Source organism: Talpa europaea, assembly GCF_964194135.1.
Source record: "Talpa europaea genome assembly, chromosome: 7".
NCBI lineage: Eukaryota > Metazoa > Chordata > Mammalia > Eulipotyphla > Talpidae > Talpa > Talpa europaea.
This window is the reverse complement of record NC_140074.1, coordinates 103,287,523-103,307,585: the sequence shown is the minus strand read 5'-3', so window position 1 is coordinate 103,307,585 and position 20,063 is coordinate 103,287,523. Positions and strand designations below refer to the sequence as shown.

General features: G+C 47.3%; 1 protein-coding gene across 1 annotated transcript; it reads left to right on the top strand.

Annotated features, from left to right (window-relative positions):
- Positions 1-11,694: 11,694 nt before the first annotated feature.
- On the top strand, positions 11,695-18,483 carry LOC311173852 (NUT family member 2G-like; the record flags this gene model as incomplete). The annotated part of the gene is made up of 9 exons (XM_084237941.1): positions 11,695-11,707; positions 12,870-13,581; positions 15,122-15,250; positions 15,651-15,790; positions 15,974-16,027; positions 16,227-16,513; positions 17,139-17,255; positions 17,613-17,769; positions 18,440-18,483. 9 exons carry the CDS (start codon positions 11,695-11,697, stop codon positions 18,481-18,483), a joined length of 1,653 nt encoding a protein of 550 aa, XP_084094067.1.
- Between the last annotated feature and the right edge of the window lie 1,580 nt (positions 18,484-20,063).

Below are 20,063 nucleotides of genomic sequence, written 5' to 3'. Positions count from 1 at the left end.
TTTATGAATGGAAATGGACTCGCCTGGAGACCTATGTTAATAGATGAGCTAAGAAAAGAATCTGGGTTTTGAAAAGCTGAAAGCAGTTCCATTAAGATCTAGAACAAGACAAGGATGTCCACTCTCACCACTGCTTTTCAATATAATACTGGAAGTCCTAGCCAGAGCAATAAGACAAGAGAAAGACATCCAAGGAATCCAAATAGGAAAAGAAGAAGTCAAACTATCACTATTTGCAGATGATATGATAATATACATAGAGAACCCCAAAAACTCCACAGAAAAACTAATTCAACTCATCAATCAGTTCAGTAAAATGGCAGGATACAAAATCAACACACAAAAGTCAGTAGCCTTCCTATACACAAACAAATCTGAAGAAGAAGAAATCAAAAAAACCATCCCTTTTATTATTGAAACAAAAAAAAAATCAAATACTTGGGAATAAATCTAACAAAACAGGTAAAGGACCTATACAAAGAAAACTATAAACACTGTTAAAAGAAATAGAAGAAGACACAAAGAAATGGAAAGACATCCCCTGCTCATGGATTGGGAGAATAAACATTATTAAAATGGCCATCCTACCAAAAGCAATATACAGATTCAATGCTATTCCAATCAAAATTTCAATGTCATTCTTCAAAGAAATAGAACAATTATTGATGAAATTCATATGGAATCACAAAAAAAACCCCGAATAGCCAAAGCTCTCCTGAAAAAAAAAGAAGGGAATGGAGGCATCACACTCCCAGACTTCAAACTATACTACAAAGCCATAATCATCAAAACTGCATGGTATTGGAACAAGAACAGACATACAGACCAATGGAATCGAATAGAAAGTCCAGAAATAAACCCACAGATTTATGGTCAACTAATATTTGACAAAGGAGCAAAGACTATGCATTGGAGCAAAGAAAGTTTGTTCAATAAATGGTGCTGGAAAAACTGGGTCGCTACATGCAAAAGAATGAAGCTTGACCACTACCTCACACCATACACAAAAATCAACTCAAAATGGATTAAAGAACTAGACATAAGACCTGAAACCATAAAATACATAGAAGGAAATATAGGCGAAACACTACGTGATATTCACATCAAAGACATCTTTACAGACACATCACCCAAAGCAGTGATAGTGAAGGCAAAGATAAACAGCTGGGACTACATCAAATTAAAGAGCTTCTGCACAGCAAAAGAGAGAATAAAAAAAACAAAGAGAAACCCCACCGACTGGGAGAATAGTTTTGCACACAACACTAATGATAAAGGACTGATCACAAAAATCTACAAAGAGCTGATGAGACTCAACAACAACAAAGAAAATAATCCAGTCAAAAAATGGGCAGAAGAGCTAAAAAGAAACTTCTTTGATGAAGAAATGCAAATGGCCAACAGGCATATGAAAAAATGTTCAACATCACTTGCAATCAGGGAAATGCAAATCAAAACTACAATGAGATACCATCTCACACCAGTGAGAATGGCACATATTAAAAAAACTAGCAACAACAAATGTTGGCGAGGGTGTGGAGAAAAAGGAACTCTTCTGCACTGTTGGTGGGAGTGCAAACTGGTCCATCCACTATGGAGAGCTGTGTGGAGATTTCTGGACCTACTAAACATAGAGCTTCCATATGATCCAGCAATTCCACTCCTAGGTATTTACCCAAAGGACACAGAAACATCAATTCCAAAGAACACCTGCACCCCTATGTTTATAGCAGCACTATTTACAATAGCTAAGCTTTGGAAACAGCCCAAATGCCCAAAAATAGATGACTGGATCAAGAAGATGTGGTACATATACACCATGGAATATTACTCAGCATTCAAAAAAGATAAACACATGCAATTTGCAGCAACATGGATGGCACTGGAAGGGATCATGCTCAGTGAAATAAGCCAAAAAGAAAAAGAAAAATACCAGATGGTCTCACTCATAGCAGGAATCTAGAAAACTTAAATAAGGGACCAGGAAAATGAATAACTATAAGAAAGTGAAAATCAAAATCAACAAAAAACTATGAACCAGAGACACTTTTTGGGGGGTGGGGGGCGGGAGGGGAGGGATTGGGGTCAGAATGGGGGGGTTGCAATTGTATGAGGAATATAAAAATAAAATTTATTATTTAAATAAATAAATAAATAAATGCCTAACATACATTAAAAAAAAAAAGAATAAATGCTAAAAAAAAAAAAGAATCTGGGTTTCATTACATAATGAAAATAATAATTAAAAGAAAATCAATTGTAATACTATTACCATTTTGGAGATGCCTGTGCATACATTATTCAATCCTTAAAGCAATCCTTTAATACACGTGTTTAATCTCCATCTTGAATAAAAGAAAAAAGTTTCTAAGTTCAGCATCACACCTGTTAATACATGGCAAAACCTGGATTTGAATCATGTATTTTTTAGCATCAAGATTCTATGCTTTAAGATCAACAGCTGGGACTACATCAAATTAAAGAGCTTCTGCACAGCAAAAGAGACAATAACCAAAACAAAGAGAAACCCCACTGACTGGGAGAATAGTTTTGCACACAACACTAATGATAAAGGACTGATCACAAAAATCTACAAAGAGCTGATGAGACTCAACAAAAACAAAGAAAATAATCCAGTCAAAAAATGGGCAGAAGAGCTAAAAAGAAACTTCTTTGATGAAGAAATGCAAATGGCCAACAGGCATATGAAAAAATGTTCAACATCACTTGTAATCAGGGAAATGCAAATCAAAACTACAATGAGATACCATCTCACACTAGTGAGAATGGCACATATTAAAAAAACTACCAACAACAAATGTTGGCGAGGTTGTAGAGAAAAAGGAATCTCCTGCACTGTTGGTGGCAGTGCAAACTGGTCCAACCACTATGGAGAGCTGTGTGGAGATTTCTTGAACTACTAAACATAGAGCTTCCATATGATCCAGCAATTCCACTCTTAGGTATTTACCCAAAGGACACAGAAACAGTAATTCCAAAGGGCACCTGCATCCCTATGTTTATAGCAGCACTATTTACAATAGCTAAGCTATGGAAGCAACCCAAATGCCAAAAATAGATGACTGGATCAAGAAGATGTGGTCCATATACACAATGGAATATTACTCAGCAATCAAAAAAGATAAACACATGCAGTTTGCAGCAACATGGATGGAACAGGAAGGAATCATGCTCAGCGAAATGAGTCAGAAAGAAAAAGAAAAATACTGGATGGTCTCACTCATAGCAGGAATTTAGAACCTAAATAAGAGACCAGGAAAAAGACTAATCAATGTAAAGTAAAAATCAAAATCAACAAGCAACTATAAACCAGAGACACACTGCGGGGGCGGGTAGGGAGGGGCAGGGAAAGGAAGGACTAGAGTCAAAATAAGGGGGGGGGTGCAATTGTATGGGGAAATATAACAAAAATGAAAATGCATACATTGTGCAAAGATGAAAAAAGATGTAAGAATTATATAAAATATTTAAATTAAAAAAGATTCTATGCTTTTCTTATATAATTTTCATCCTAATTTTACCCTCAACTTTTATTTAAGCTATTAAAAAATATAGCAATAAGAACAGGATTAGGCAAATATATGTATTCCATGATCATTATCAGAAAGATCTTTACAATAGCTAAGATTTATTCTTGTCTGAAGGAAAGTCTGAGCAGAAAAAATGTGTGCACTGCATATTACCATTCAAGTCATAAAGAATGGGATCATCTGGAAAAAATGACTATTCCGTTCGTGTAGGAGGCATCTGTTGTTTGTCTTACAGACATGCTATTTGTATGTTCAGTTGTATAGTCATTTTTTTAACTTGTCCTCGTGGTTTCTTTCACTGCTTTCTTGAGTCACATACAGGTAACAGGAGACTCCCATGTATTTTGTGTTGACTCTTTCCATGAACTCCTCACCTACAGTGGTACTGGTCACCAGAAGGGCAGTCGAGGAAAATAGCCAGTTGTCTTGGAAAGCTTTGTCAAGAACTTCCTCAGGGCTGCTTTTTCTTTATCGATCTCCCTGAGCCTGTAATTTAAAGTCTGCTCTAGTTTTTTAATGTGGAGCCTGGTCCTCTTCTCTTCTCCCATGTTGTTCACAAGGACCCTCCGTATGTATATGGAGTCCCCTATTTGTAAGGTGTTCTTCATTGTATATTCCATTCCAACCATGCTCAAACCTTGGTAGCAGGTTCAAGGCCAGTCAGTAATGTTGCCTGTAAATGTCTCAGTGAAATGATTCTCCTGAAGCTTGGAATATTAGAATGAAGGTACCATGGGAACAAGGACTCACAGAATCTTAGAGCTGAGTACTGTCAGAGACCCATGTAGCCTAAAATTTTATGTTTATTTATGAGAAGAAGTTTTTAAGTTTGTATACATTCTTAGTTTAGAAATAGAGACTAGTGTTTTGAAAGCACAGAATGGCAATCAGGATACCCACTGCCATTTTGTGCTTACATTTAGGATAAATGGTAAGTGTTTTTACGTATTTATAAGGAACAGAATGTTTATGGATAGAGGAAAAATAGTATGTTCAACAGTTCAGTTTAATTCTAGTAACTATTCTTCATTCTCTTAAAGTTGCTAAAATATTTAAGATTTCTGTGGCTCATCTAGGCATTGGACTAGATATAAAGAACTTCATGAAGTACCTACTTTTCACACAATAAAGGATAGGAAAACAGAAAAAAATACACATCTGCCTATTCATGTGCACAAAACATCACAGAAAATATAAACTAAAAATTAATAAAATGATAGGGATGGGAAGGGGTAAAGGGCAGGGGTGAGGAAATGGGAATAGGGTAGAAAGAACAGGAAGAGGGACAGTTCTTTGAGTGCATCTTATAATTATTCTTACATTAGAAATATATTAATTTTTCAGGTGCTCAAAAATAGTGTAAGTCAAAAAGGATTGCAGGTAGTATCCCACACTTTTTAATGTGTATTCTAGTATTGAGGATGAAGTAAATATATTATGGGTGATGAGAACCAAGTTCTTTCTTGGATAAAGTTGGATAAAGAAACTACAAATCCAGGAGTAAGGCTATAACATACTTTGTGGTGCTACACTGGAGTTGGAGATTCAGTATAACATTATGCTTCTGTGAATCAGTATGAATATGTGATACTATAAATTGACATTTTATAATTCTATGAATCAGAATGACACAAGCTTCTATGAATCAGTATGAATTCTTGTGAAGGATAACTCAATAGAACAGATGTCTATTGAGTCTCTAAAGATGTCTTAGAGACCTGGACTTTGTGACTCTCCCCAACATAGATTGAGCCCCTTATTCCTGGCCTCAAAATTCTTTCTGAACGGGGCAGACGGCAGGTTTTATGAAGCCATCTTTGGGTTTTAGCTATAACTTTCACCTAAGCCTTGTTTTGTTTTTGTTTTTTATTCTCTTTACCTTATGAAAAGCATATGCATGTGTAATTCTCCTTATTCTCCTTAATAAAGCAGAAAACCTGAGCAACATGGAATGTTCCAGATAGATAGAAAGGTACAGTTTTCTTTTAGAAGGAGAATTTTATTAATTTTAAGCTTTGAACTAATTTTATATTTTATGGCCTTTGGAAACTTTTCAAAGATTTAGCAAAATTTGTTCATAGTATCTCTAACTGTTACTGATTGCAATTACTAAGAGCCCAATCACGCCATACCCTGAGAAAGTCTGGCTCTGGTCTACACAACTTTGGGACTGAGGCCCAAAGGATCTTAGCAAACAGGTCATCCTAGAAGAGATAATCTAATTGGCAAGAAATGAACTTTTGGATAAAGAAGATTTGGACAAGTCAAGATAATGCCTTCAAATAATTCACAGGGTGCCAGGGGGAAAGACTGTGTGTACAATGACAGAAGAACCTAGGATAGCAGGCAAAAATGACAGTTTACAGCTCAGAATAATGAGGAATTTTCCCAACTTCCATGTGTCCACTAATATTTATCACTAGAGACATGCAAGAAGGATCATCATAGGAGTATTGCACAGTTGAACAATTCACATTTAATTATAGAATATATCATCTCAAAGATCTCTTCAAGATCTGAAACCATACCGAAGATCAACATTTCCACATTTACAACAATTCAGTGAAAGTATAAACAACTAAACAGGGTTTGGCTAAAAGTTTAAATTACAGGTTGTGTTGGTTGGGGAGGGTGATGGTGAATCCAGCTACAAAGACTCCCTCTTCTATGTGATAAGGAAGAAAATGTGGTAACTGGGGAGTGTTTTGTTGTTGCTGTTTTTTAAACAAAATGCCAACACTGGGGCAGGGGGAAAGGGTATGTTGCACAGCCAGGAACATACACATGGATTCATAAAGGCACTCCTGGGTACACACAGAAACATATAAAAAAAGACTCACAGAAGCAGATACACAAACAAAGCAGGCTGAACAAGAATAAAAAATGAATTCATGAAGCATATGAAGGGACTTACCCATACATAAATTCATGAACCAGGACACATACAAACATGCAGGAAGATGAATATACACTCTAGGGCAGGCAGGAGTATGCAGTAAAATTTCTGTAATCATGAAAATGTTCTGTATCTGTCCTGCCCAATGAGTGGCCACTGGCCAATATGATAAAGAGCAATAAAAATGAGCCTAGTGTGACTGAGAAGACGATTTATAAAATGTTTGACTTTAATTGAATTTTTTTAAAAAAATATTTATTTATGCATACAAGAGGTGGGGTACAGGATTCACCAGGGACAGTGAGGAACAGAACAGGTAGACTGACCGAAGTACACTGCTGAGGGGAGAAGACCGCGAGTCTGCGGCACCATGTGAGTTGCTCCCTGGCCAGGGATCGAACTCATGCTGCAGAGACTGCAAATAGCCTCTGCAGGTTGTGTCTTAGGTTGTGTCTTAACCCCTTGCACCACCAGGGAGGCCCTGACTTCAATTGAATTTAAATTTAAGTAGCCACAAGTAACTAGTGGTTACTGTACTGACAACACAGGTCTAGATTTGATGGTACCCACCATATATGCATATCCTTACAAACACACCGTGTTAAAAAATGAACACACTAAGCCATAACAGCACATACACACAATACTAAACACACTGACACCACACCTTCACTCTCTTGGAATCACAAGCCATCTTAAGTCAAAAACACACATACAGTGGTGTTTGGCTAAGGCTTAACCACCTGAAGCACCTTACTCTAGAGAGGTATGTCCTGTATCTTTCTACCTACACATACATACAGAAAAAAAAAATTAACATTATAATGAACATGTGGTGCATAATTTACATAGTATTAAAAGTATAAAATATTCTTTTATATCCATTGTAAATTCCATCTACACAACTGATTCTTAACTAATGCTCTTATTGATTTTGGCTGCTCTTGGATCTGCACCAAACTACGAATTCTATGAATTCATGAATTCCATCATGACTTGGAAACACCAGCGTATGATTAACGCTTGATGATGATGAGATTTAGCAAAGTCGCTGCCTCATTGACAAAAACAAAAAAGGGTGGGTGGATAATTTTGTTACTAAGGAGTGCAGCTGTGACGATATATGTCAGGCCTCACTCATTCTACAAACGACGTGAGCCTCTATTTGGAGAGATCATTTCAAATTTGGAACAATTTCCCTCTGGCTTTGCATTACACAGAGAGCACACACACACACACACCACGGCCTGGTTTCACCCCGGCATCCGTTAACCCGTTGGAGCCAGCGTCCTTGACTCGCCCTTGGATATGGGGTACAGTGGATTCAGATCAGGGGTGCCGACACCCCAGAGTGAGCTAGAGAGAGGCACACATATACTGGATAGAGTCTCCTACAAAGACACGGAGTGAAGAAACCTGGCACATGAACAACAGGCACAGAGCGGCACACCTGAAGAGCCAGACACTCCGCGCGCCCATTACCTCCACATTGACACAACCGACGAGGCGGCCATCTTGCCAACGCCCCCAAAGAAGGGCCGTTGTGGTCGCGCCCCCGGTAGCGCGCATGCGCGTCTTACGCACTAAACAGCCGCAACGGACGCTGGGAGCCGTTGGGTGATGACGTTTCGGGTTCCACAGCTCCGCCCCCCGCGGGCGGGCACGTGCTTGCGGCGCGGGGCAGGCGGGGAACAGTCCCAGGTGCCCTTGCAGGGGAGGAAAGCCAGGGCGCCCCGGGGCGTCGTGGCAGCTCCGCAGGTGCCAGCGCCAGTTCCCCCCAGAACTTTCCTGCTGTCCGTGCTCCTTAGAGCCAGCGCGAGTGGAAGCAGCACTCGCGATTTTAATGACAAGCGTGCACTTCACGCGCTCATGTGACACCTGGGGAATGGTTTTGCAGAGCTTTACCCTGAAGCACAAATTGGGGCAGATGCGTGCAAACCTTTTTGCAGTGCATTTCCTGGATTCTTGGTCATGCCTTTCAAAACGGCGTGTGCTTTTCCCGGCCAATTCTGAAGTTTCCATTAAAGAACAGTTCTGGCAGAGAATGGTAGACCTGGCAAAGAATCTAAGAGGTGCGTTGCCCTGAGTGCATTTCCAGAGCTTTTCGAAACGCAGTTAGTGCAATAGACTATCGTTCTGACTGCATTTATTGAATGCTTGGACTTTTTCCATAGTTGTTGATTCATAGTTCTTTCCTATATAGGGTTTTTAATTATAAATTGAACCAAGACTTGACAGTCAGGGCCAATTTCAGTTGACGTGGCATGGAATATGGGCACAATTTCAGCCCCCAGCCCTCCTTCTTTTGCAATTTAGGGAAGAATATCATAGCAGAATCATTTTAGGACTTGAGTTTGTGATGCTTCCAACAAACTCAACAATCGTTGCATCCTCTCTGTATCTTAGGCCAATGCAAGTTTAGTTTCATTTCTCATTCCACAGGATTGCTCTGAAGACTCCTGACATCTAACACCACCAAGTACTTCCAGGTGCCCAGACTGCAAACTCCACAAGACACAAACACGCTATCTTGCCATTCTGTGATTGGACATGGTCTTCTGAGGCATGTGATCCATGTCCAGAGAGATTTTCTCCAGCAGTCAATGCCTGCACAGAGGCTTTCTGCAGGCATGGCCAGCGATCATAATGTGAAAGACTTTTACCTGCTCCCTTCATTGGCTGCACAACCCAAATTACTTTTAGGCTAATTTAATTATCTCTCCTTCTAGGGTGTGGATTTAGATGTAATGCAAAAGAATTGCATCTGCGACCAATTTTCCCACCATGCAATTTTTAATCTCAATTACTCTGAAGGGAGTCATTCCAATCTTATATGAAAACTATTAGAACCTTGGAAATAACTGACCACCTGACATGACAAATGGAGGGTCAAACAAGGAAGCCATCCTTTCTGGAAAGCTTGTGCGTAGTATTTGGACTCACTACCCTTCCATAAGAACTTATTTGTTGAAGTTACTAAGGTTTCTAAAGTTTCCCCATCATGAAACCTCTGCAGTTGATTATTCAGTTCAAAACAGTAGATTTTGGCAGTAAAGTTCACCATGATTTTCCTTGTATAGCTCTCACCTCAAGGTACTGTCTGCACAAAGTAACTGCAGAGATATTCAAAACAGACATGTACTTGAAAACACTTCCATGCTACAGAGAAAGCAGACGTCCCTATAGGAAGTCACTGTGGAGGTCAGAGCGTTCAGAGGGACAGTCAAGCACTCTGGAACTACTCAGTGCAAATAGTCACTGGAACTTGCACTTTGAGAGTTCAGGGAAAATATAGAAATCACGTGGAAATTGTGCAGATTCAGCTATTACTTTCTTGCAAAACCTGGGCAAAATGGGAAGTAGTTTGGACCTTACCTCCAATTTACCGCCAATTTACTTCAATTCAGCTACTGTTTAATTTTCATACAATTTGTCCTTATGATTCAAATTGTCATTTCTTCCCAAAGGATAAGAAAAACTTAAGCACAAACATAAGACTTTATCAGTGAATATTCACAGATTCGAAGAGTCCTTCTAAACCTCTCTTTCCTTCCCAACTCTGAACCATCAGTGAGAACTCTACTCCTGCTGCAGAAGGCAAAGAAGCTTGTCTGCTAAGGTTTGCTAGCAGGTCCCTGCATAGTCATCCGCATGCCCTTGAGGAATTTCCTACCAATTCCTCTCTTTTTGCTACAAAGAACATGAATGTTATTTCCTATCATTTCACACTGACAAACTGACATTAACTCCAATTATGAAAAGAAGAGCCACGCATATCTGTTTACAAGGAGCTATGAGGAATTCATGCAGGTGAGACTTTGTGTGATGATGAGGCTGGATTCGAAAGAGAAATGTGCTGAGATGAAGACTGGAAATTGGGCAGCCAATGAGGATTTCCAGGCTCAGATGGTCATGAGAAGGTAAGAGGGAGGAGGGTCGTGCATTGGGACTTGGACATTGGTGGTGAGAATCCTTGTTTCTCTAGGGAGCACATCCATGGTTAGGAAACTTTAACACTTGGACAACCAAGGCTCTAAGGTGTTAGGTCATTTGAATTTAGAGAAGGAGATTTTCTGCCTTGTTTCTACTCCTACCACAGTAAGCCCAGAACTTTGCTGCATGATGACTCCAAAAAGTCTGTAATGCCCAAAGATACAGGTTTGTGTGTGTGTCAGTCCAATTGTTACAAAACCGGTGGTTGACCCAAGATACACACTTGTATGACTTTACTCCAGTTTCTCTTTCTTACAAGGGTGAGTAATTAATTGTTTAGTTCAATATGTTATATTTTCTTGGTAGAGCTGCCAGACAAAATACTGCAACCCAGTCCAGTGTAAATCTCAGATAAATAGGGAATAGCTATTGCAGGTGTAAGCAGAGTGGTTTTGTCACGGAGCAGCCCCAATATAAAACAGGTTGCCTGGCTGTGTGTCCTCACCCGCGCGCTTAAAAAGGACTTATGAATACTCCACTACAGGCACACACAAAAGGGTAATAAAAGGTTTATTTACAAGGGAAAAGGAATTGAGGAAATGTACAACTCAGGGAGAAAATAGGGAAATACCCGATCCGCCGACCTGGGAACCCAAAGGCACTCTCAGAGCTGGTGGCGTGCACTGCGAGCTGGCGGGGGGCCAAAAAGGGGAATCCCCCAAAGCCCACGTGTCTGGTTTTATACCAAACCTGGCTGCTTAACCCCACCCTCAGGTCCCAGCCACCTTCCCTTTGGTGGTGATGGGATTTGGAGTTCCCAGTGTCTTTTGGCTTTGGCCTGGGGTGGGGTGGAGTCCACAAAGCCTGTATGGAATTAGCTTTAGGACATCCTTTTCCCTCTAACAGTTTGGGGGACACAAAGCTATATTGCTGGATAAAGAACTGAAGTAAAGAAACAACGAGTAAAACCTTATGCTGGGAATGTGAAAAAACGGTGCCTCCATTTCCTAAAGGTCACCCCATGCCAACAGTATTGCCACTGAATACTTTCAAAAAGAGTTCTGGTTCTGTCTTCCTGCCAGAGCCCTCCATGGAATGTTCCCCCAAGACCTCACCCCTCCCAGGCCCACCTGGTCAGGCCCCTCCCCCACTGCGGAATGTCTTGACTCCAACATTCTAACCAGGTTTAAATTCAAACTTGTCCCACTTCAACTTAGCATCTGTTGAAACCAGCTCAGTCTCTGCGTGTTGCACCTGACATAGGTCATTGTGGAGGCTGCCAGGCCGCTGTGGTCTGCACCCAAGCCCGTGGAGATGGCTTCTGGAGGTCAGTCTGTGGGTTTGGAGGAGGGGGGAGTTCAGAGGCTCAACCACCCTTCCAATTCTTGAGATGCAGATGTGACTCTGCTGCTGGGGACGTGTAGTTTGGATGGAGTAGCGGGAGGTGGAGAGTCCCTGGGCCCAGGTGACTCAGGAGAACACCCTGGGTGTGGAGAAAGGAAGGCAGTAGGCACACTGGTGCTTTCTGAGGGGGACAAGCCACTTTGTCGCATGTTCATGGGCAGTCGTGGGACTTCTTCTGGGGCACAGAGAAGGTCAAGGGGGCAAGCTGAGCCCCGTGTTGATTACTCGGATCCCTGGAATGGCCCACCTTATTTTCCTAAGGACTTTGAAATGTGGTGAAGTGGATCGCAAGTGGGTAATGGGAAGGGTGGGGTGAAGCTTGGAAACTGTCAGTGAGTTTTGTGGGACTAAGGTGGCGATGAAATGTCCTCTCCAGAGCCAGGCTGAGTTCACTGCAGCTGCCAGGGCCAGGGCTGTGCTCTTTGGATCCCAAATGCACTTCCCTTTCAGTCCTGGTGCTGTTGTCCGGGATTCAATGGGGCTGAGGCAGCCAGTTGACTGCAACCAATAGGGCCTGACTCCCGAGTTGCTCTGGGTCGTTCTCCTTTGTGCAAACTACTTCTGACTTCCTTCCTTTGTCCAGACCCTGATTGTGGCCCACAGCCCTTGTTTCCTGTTGGTGGGGATATTGTCCATCACTGCTTCACGCAAAGGGACAGATGATGCCCTGGCAAGTGTGTGCAGGCTGACTTCTTTTAAGTGGGGGGTGGTGAAAAGCCCAGAAAGAGGCTTTTCTGTAGCTATAATATGACCCTATCAGTTAGTGACCCACAAGGGGCTGCTTCCCGCAAATAGATATGCTCAGATAAGACACTGCAGTCAGGCATGGGGTGCAGGCCAGAGCAGGGATGTAGGGAGGCTGTTTCTCAGCATGCAGGGGTCATGTGTTGGTGAACAGGGAGCAAGTCCCCGGGCGACTAATTCAGGCTGACACAGACCATGTACACTTGAGGACACGTGCACACTGCATGTTTTCCTGCTCAGTGGCCTTGTTCATCGCTAGTGCCTCAGGCCTGCAGGAAAAAGGTAGCATCATGTTGCCTGCCAGGGCTGCTCCTGCATCACCCCTCTCCTTTTCTCCACAGCGTCTCCAATGCTGGGACTGGACTTGACCATCAACCCTGGCCCCTCCATGCTTCCTTTCAATCCCCTGCCCCTTGCCACTCCAGGCCTCCCTCACCTGACACCTTGGGAGCCACCCCCACCCCCATTCATGACCCCAGTCTTCCCTCCTGCCAACCCTCTGGTGATGTCAGCTTTCCCCAGGCCACCTTTGGTGGTGGGAGCGCCTGGCCCTGGCCCCCAGGAGGCAGGGGCTTGCAATGTTCTTCTGCAAGTCAGGTCCGAGGCGGGGCCGGCGGTGCCCCCCCAGACTCAGACCTTTGTCGTTTCATCAGCCCCCGTCACCTGGAGTGCTCCAGGGGCCCTCTGTGGGGCAGCTGGCTATCCTGCTCCCCTATTCGTGGCAGCCTCTACAGCTGAGACCATTGTGCCCAGCCCAGTTGTTGTGGGCACGCAGGCTGGCAATGGAGGCTGGGCCCTAGGCCTGCCTCCTCACGCTCCACCACCCGCTGCCCAGCTGGCCCCCATCATGCTCCCAGTGAACACTGGGCCGGAGCCACAAGGGGCTTCCAGGGAGGCTGGGCCAGCCGCCACCCAGAGCAATGTCTCAGCTGATGACTCCTGCAACGCCAAGAGCGTTTACGAGAACTTCCGGCGGTGGCAGCGCTTCAAGGCCCTGGCCCGGATGCACCTTCCTCAGAGTCCAGACACGGAAGCCCTCTCCTGCTTCCTCATGTGAGTCAGCACAGGGACTGCCCAGGGCTTGTGCACAGGGACCCTTGGGGCTAATCTTTGAGTCAGCAGATGTCTGGCCTGAGGCCCGCTCTTGAAATGATAGCAGTGGTTATGATGGAAGGTTCATCTTGAACAAAGAGCTCCCCCAGCTGACGCCCCAACTCTAGAAGAGAAGTGACGTGAGCTTCCAGTTGAGCCTGATCTGTTATGAGCAGTCACAACTGTAGCTGGGACGTGGGCTTTCCATACTGTAAGGGGCAGAAAGGGCCAGGGAGCAGGCTCTCTATGACCCGGACAGACAGGGTAAAGGAGGAGTCCTGGAGCCCTCAGTGGCTTTTCAGGCTTTTATTGGGATTTACCAGGTACACAGCAGGCAGGGGAGCTGGGGGGCCGGGAGGCTGGCAGGCTTCCCAGCCCCTAGAAAGTCTTTACTCTGGGCTCTCCAGTGTTCTCTGGTGGTCTCTGCTTCTCTGCTCTACTCGTGGTTCCACTTCTGCTGGTGTCCCCGGGACACCGCCCTTAAAAGAGCAGTATGCGCCCAGGTGAATCCCCCCATGCATGCCCACACCCTACTCCAGGTGCCCGCCATCAGGCTGCATTCGGGACCACAGGGTTCCATCATCAATCCTAATGGCGGGAGGGCAGAAAAGCCTGATATCATTTACTTACCCTACACATACCCAGGCCTCACCTCTCCCACCCCATCGGCTTCAATCCTGCCCTCTTAGGCTGCAGAGCACACGTCACCTCCCGAGGACTGTTAGCATGGCCTGGGGTCCCCAGTGCATCTCCTGGAGGAGTCCCAGCCCGAGGGCAGTGGCTTACCCTGCATCCAGCTGCTGGCTGCGGGCACGCCCTGGAGAAGCGGCCTCTCCTCCTGGAGCAAAGGCTTTGGGTACTTGAGCAAATCTCTTCTCCGTGGACAGGCAGCCCGGGGTAGGCCAGCTGCCCGGGCCCTGTGTTTGGCCCTGCCCCTCACACTCAGGGGCTCCGAGGCTGTTTGAACCCTGTTCCCAGCCACTGTGTGCGGTGTCTGAGGGCTCTGGCTATTATAACCGGCCGGTAGGATCAGCGGCTTTAATGACAGTTTTCTCTGACACTGGCAAGTCTGGGATCAGGTGCTGACAGATTTGGCCCTGGGTGGGCTCTTACTGCCTTGCAGGTGGTCACCTTTCCACCGTGTCCTCCCATGGTAGAAAGGGCGTTCTGCAGTCTTCTCTAAGCAGAGTAATGGCAAAGCGGAGCCCCCCTCAAGGCCCCTCCTCCTAGCCACCTGCCATAGCCCCGCTGTCCAGCACCCTCTCCTGGGGGCTCAGATGCCTCACATGTCACTTGGTGGGACACAGACCTCACTTCATAAGCCAAAGGAACTTAGTGACCCACAGGGAGTCCCAGAGGCCAACTACTGCAGAAGGGCCTCCTGGGGCTGGACCTGCATGTCAGGAGGAGGGAAGGGGAGAGGCGGGAAGTGGTGGGCAGGCGTGTGCCGGGGGCAGGGCTGGAGGTGCGCTGCAGACACTGACTAACCCGTTCCGTGCAGCCCTGTGCTTCGGTCGCTGTCCCGCCTGAAGCCCACCATGACGCTGGAGGAGGGCCTGTGGAGAGCCGTGCGGGAGTGGCAAGCCAAGAGCAACTTTGACAGGATGATCTACTACGAGATGGCGGCCAAGTGAGTCGGGGCGACAGGCCGAGGCTGGGTGCAGACCAGGGGCTGCTGGAGTCGAGCTCCTCAGGGACAACGGAGGACGAGGCTGCGGGGCGAGGGGCCCACAGCCCCGGGGCTCTTCCTTCATCCCGAACTTCTCCCTGCCCTGTGTGCTGGGCTCCTCCTCCCACTCAGCCCCCACACTCACCCCCGACCCTGGCCCCCAAACCTTGACACGACAACTGGGGCTGTAGGGTAGCCCTTTGCTTGGGGGTGCGCAGGGCCTGTTGTCCAGCCCCCGGGCCCCGTCTCCTCAGTGAGTGGCCGTGACGGTGCCAGCAGAGCCTCCCCATTCCCGCTGCCCCTCGGCCCATGTGGGCTCCGCCTGGGCCCTCTCAGCATGGCTGCGCCTCCCACTCACCAGGTTCATGGAATTTGAAGCAGAGGAGGAGATGCAGATGCAGAACTTACAGAGCACGATGGGGGTGCGGTACCTACCAACTCCTGCTCCACCCCAGCCTGAGAGTCGGGGCCCCCCACCCCCACCGCTGGCTCAGCAGCCAGGTATGGCACCTCTGTTCCCACAGGAGCTCATGGCCAGAGGCCACGGCTGAGGAAAGTCCTGTCCCATGGGGGTCCCTTCAGTGCCAGGTGGTGGTTGCGGGGCGCACTGGCTCTTTCACCCAGAGCCGTCCCTGGACATCAGGCTCAGCTGCCCTTTGTGCCAGGGCCCTTCCCCTGCTTCAGGACTCTCCCCCTTCCGCCCCAAGGCCCATCACAAATTCACCCAGGAAGAGGACCGTGAGGAGCCCCTGGAAGCTGTGGCCTCACATCCTCCCACCGACCCTCCGGGATGCTCTCCTCCCCTTTCTCCCCCTGTGGCGTGTGGGCTTCGGTGTCCTGACCCAGCAGTAGCTGTGCGGGCTACTGTTGCCCCGCCCTGTGCCCTGGGATGGGGATGAGGCCCTCATGCTCCCTTCCTTCTTGCTTCCTGCCTCAGCATGTGGCCCCAGGAAGGCCGGTGCCAGGGCCCAGGCCGCCCGCCAGCGGCCACACCGCCCCCTGCGGCCCCGTGAGGCCAAGGCACCCAAGGAGATCCCCCCTGAGGCCGTGAACGAGTATGTGGACATCATGGACGCTCTGCTGGGGCTCCTCTCGGGGGAACCCCTGGGAGAATGCGTTGAGGCGGAGAAGGAGCAGCAGGAAGACGAGGAGGGAAACTACCCTGACCCGGGGCTCCTGAGCTACATTGACAAGCTGTGCTCCGACCAACACTTTGTCACCAAGGTGGGCTGCCCCAGAGCTCTGGGTCCTGGAAGCTTCCAGGGTTCTGCCAGGACCAGATGTGGGTTCTCCCCAGGCCTTGGGAATTAAGTTCTCTTCCTCGGTCCTCACCTGCCTGTCTGTGTCAGTGTGCAGAGGTGTACATATTCACTGTGGGTATGTGTCACCCTGCGTGTGTGTGTGTGCACGTGATTCCATCTTCCTTGTGTGTGCTTACGTGTGCATTGTGAGTGTGGGCTGTGTGTGTGTGCATATGTGTGTGCATCGGTGTTTCTCTATGTGCAAATGGGTGCACGCGTGTCCCCGTGTGTTGATGTGCAGACATGTGTACCTACGTGTGTACTCCTTCTTGACCCAGGAATTGGTGTGTGTGTCCATGTGCATGTGAATGCATGCATGTGTGCACTCACATGCTCACTTGTGTCTACCTGTGTCCATCCATGTGCCCAGGTGTGTGTCTGGTGTGTGTGTGCCTGTGTTTGTACGTGTGTGTACCTGCAGCCATGATGGTCTGAAGCATCCTGCCTTGTGCACGAGGGTGGAAGGGTCTCTCCTCTCCACTCCTCCAGCTCAGTTGTGCTCACAGGTGCCCCTGAAGCACGCTCAGCCCCTCTTCCTTCTGTCCCAGGTGGAGGCGGTCATTCACCCCCGCTTCCTGCAAGAGCTGCTTTCCCCAGAGCCAGAGCTGGATCTGTCAGCCCTCGCTGCGGAGCTGGAGCAGGAGGAAGGACTGACCCTGGCACAGGTGAGCAGGGGGCAAGGCACTCTAGGGGAACCAGGGGACCGGGCACCCTCTGCATCCAGGGAGGGGAGAACCCCAGAACAGGAGCCCTGTGTTACTCTGTGCATCCCTCCTCTGCCTGAGAGGCATGATAGTGGCTTGCCCATTTGGGGGGTACAGGGTAGGACTGAGAAGGAGCCTGTGGGAACTGGAGTTGGGGGAGGACACATAGCTGGGGAGAAGGTGCAGAGCATGGCATTGCTGCCATCTCTGAGATGAGTCAGTGGGTCACCCCCCGTTCCTCTCAAGTGCCATGCACCCCACCCTGGGCCTGTCCTGTCCTGCTCTGCAGACCCAGTCACTGTGCCCTCTCTCTCCCAGCTGGTCGAGAAGCGGCTCTTGGCTCTGAAGGAGGAAGGGGCCGTGCTGAACACCCCAAGCCACTGTGCGCCCAAAGTGGACTCAAAGTCCCCCAAGTCTGACGGACCTGGCTCCCAGCCAAGGGCCAGTGGTGACGGGCGCCCCAGGGAGCCTGACTGTAAGGCCCCTCCAAGAGCCAGCCAAGTGGACATTGGCCTGTCCAGGCCTCGCACCGCTGCCTTCTCCTCGGGACAGCAAGAGCCCCCTCCAGTTCGGGCTGGACACCCCGCCTGTCCCCCACAGAGTCAGAAATGTGCTTCCTCTAGATTGGGCAGTGGAGACTCCTGCGTCCTGGGGCAGACCTCTGCAGTCAGGGGCATTCATGTGCCAGCAGATGGGTCCAGTGAGGAGGATGAGGAGGAGCTCCCCAGTCTGGCCTTCCTCCTGGCCTCTCAGCACAGCCTGCTGCCCTGGGGACTCCCCCAGAGTCCTGGCCCTGCCTCCACTACTGGCTCTGGTGGTCAGCAGGCAAGCCAGTTCCCCTGTCCTCAGAGGCAGGGCCTCAATCCAGCTGGGCCTCGTGGGGCCAAGTCTAGGAAGCGCCCTCTGTGTGTGGGCCCAGCTCCTGCCAACAAGAGCCCCCTCCCAGGGGCTGACCCGGGGGTGTCTGGGAGGCCAGCCTCGCCACTGGAGCTGCTTGGCCCCTCAATTCCTTGGAAGAGAAGGTGTGCTCCTCTTTTCACAGGGCACAGGAGGAAGCGCCATTGCAGCCAGTAGGGAGCAGCAGGAGGCCCCTTCATGTTTCCCCCCAGGGGTGGGGGCTCTGACTTTGTCCTTGCTCTCCCCAGTGGAGGATCCTCAGGGACTCCTCCTCATCTCAGTTATTAACTAACTGTCCTTGGACCGGAAGGGTGGGATGGGGAGGGATGGGGCGGGGTCTGGGGGTGGGGGGTGGGTGTGTCTGGGACAGCAAGGGAGGGAGGGCAGGGCCTGGGGGGAGGGTATGGATGTGGGTGGGTGGGAGGTATGAGAAGCACCTTTGGGGCATTGGATGTAAATTGTAAATAAATAGTTTGTTGGAATATGCTCTTGGGCTGCTGTTCTTACTCTTGCTTCTTGGAGAAGGACCCGAGATGAGCAGGCGATGGGCGTCTCAGGGGCTGTGTGTGTTGTGAGAGTTGTGTGATCTGAGGAGCTTTCTGATGATCATCTAAATCTGAGGGAGACTGCTTGATCACTTCTGCATCCATCACCAGCCCCTAGGTGTTTGCAATGTCAACATTTTGTTGTATTTGCCTTAAGCCATTTTAAAAATATAACCTTTATTAAGCTTATTATGACATTCACATTGCATAGAATTTACCCAGTGTACAATTTTATGGATTTTGTCATATTCATAGAATTTAGAACCTGCCACAATACATTTTTTAATATTTTCATATTTCAAAAAGGAAGCCACATAGTTCCCCCTGCTCCCCAGCCTTAAGCAGCCACTACTTCTTTTTCAGCCTCTGTAGATTCCATATTCTATTCATGGGAATGGAATCAAATGAAATATGACCTTTTATGTCTGTCTTCTGCCACTAGAAATGTTTCCAAGGCCCATCCACATTAGCCCATAACTGTAGTTTACAGTTACAATCTATTACAATCATTTATCAATTGGCATTTGGTTGTTTCTACTTCCTATTAAGAATAAATCTGTTGGGCCTCCCTAGTGGCTCAGAGGGTTGAGCACAGTGCTGTGAAGCTGTCTGCAGCTTCTGCAGCACAGGTTCAATTCCCAGCTGGCCAGGGAGATTCCCACATGGCACCGCAGACCTCTTCTATCTCACCCACTGCTCTCCTCAGCATGTCTTCGGTCTGTCAGTTCTGCTCCCCACTCTGTCTCTGGTTAATTCTCTCACCCTCCCACACCTCTAAGCTGTACCCCAGTTCTTGTATAAATAAATAAATCTTTAAAAAAAGTTTAGGGGCCTCCCCTGGTGGCGCAGCAGTTGAGTGCTGGGCTGCGAGGCTGCCCACAGCCTCTGCAGCGCCGGTTCGTTCCCTGGCCGCCGGCGAGGGTCCCACAAAAAAAAAAAAAAAATTAATAATAATAAATAAAGTTTTAAAAAAAGAATAAATCTGTTATAAGTGTTTCTGTACAAGTTTTTGTGGGAATGTATGTTTTCATTTCTCATGGCTATATTCTGGGAGTGAAATTGTTGGGTCATGCAGAAAGTGTGTTTAGATTTTTCAGGAACTGCCAGACTGTTTCCAAAGCGGGGAAACATGGTGTGTATTTCCACTAGCAGGGCAGAGAGTTCAATTTCTCTGCACACTCTGGTCAATACTTACAATCATCTGTCTTTTTTATAATAGTGGTCCAAGGGCTTCTAAGGAGCACCTGACTGTAGTTTGGGATTGTAGTTCCCTAATGTTTTATGTGCAACATTTTCATGTGTGTTTTGGCCATCTGTACCTCTTTTT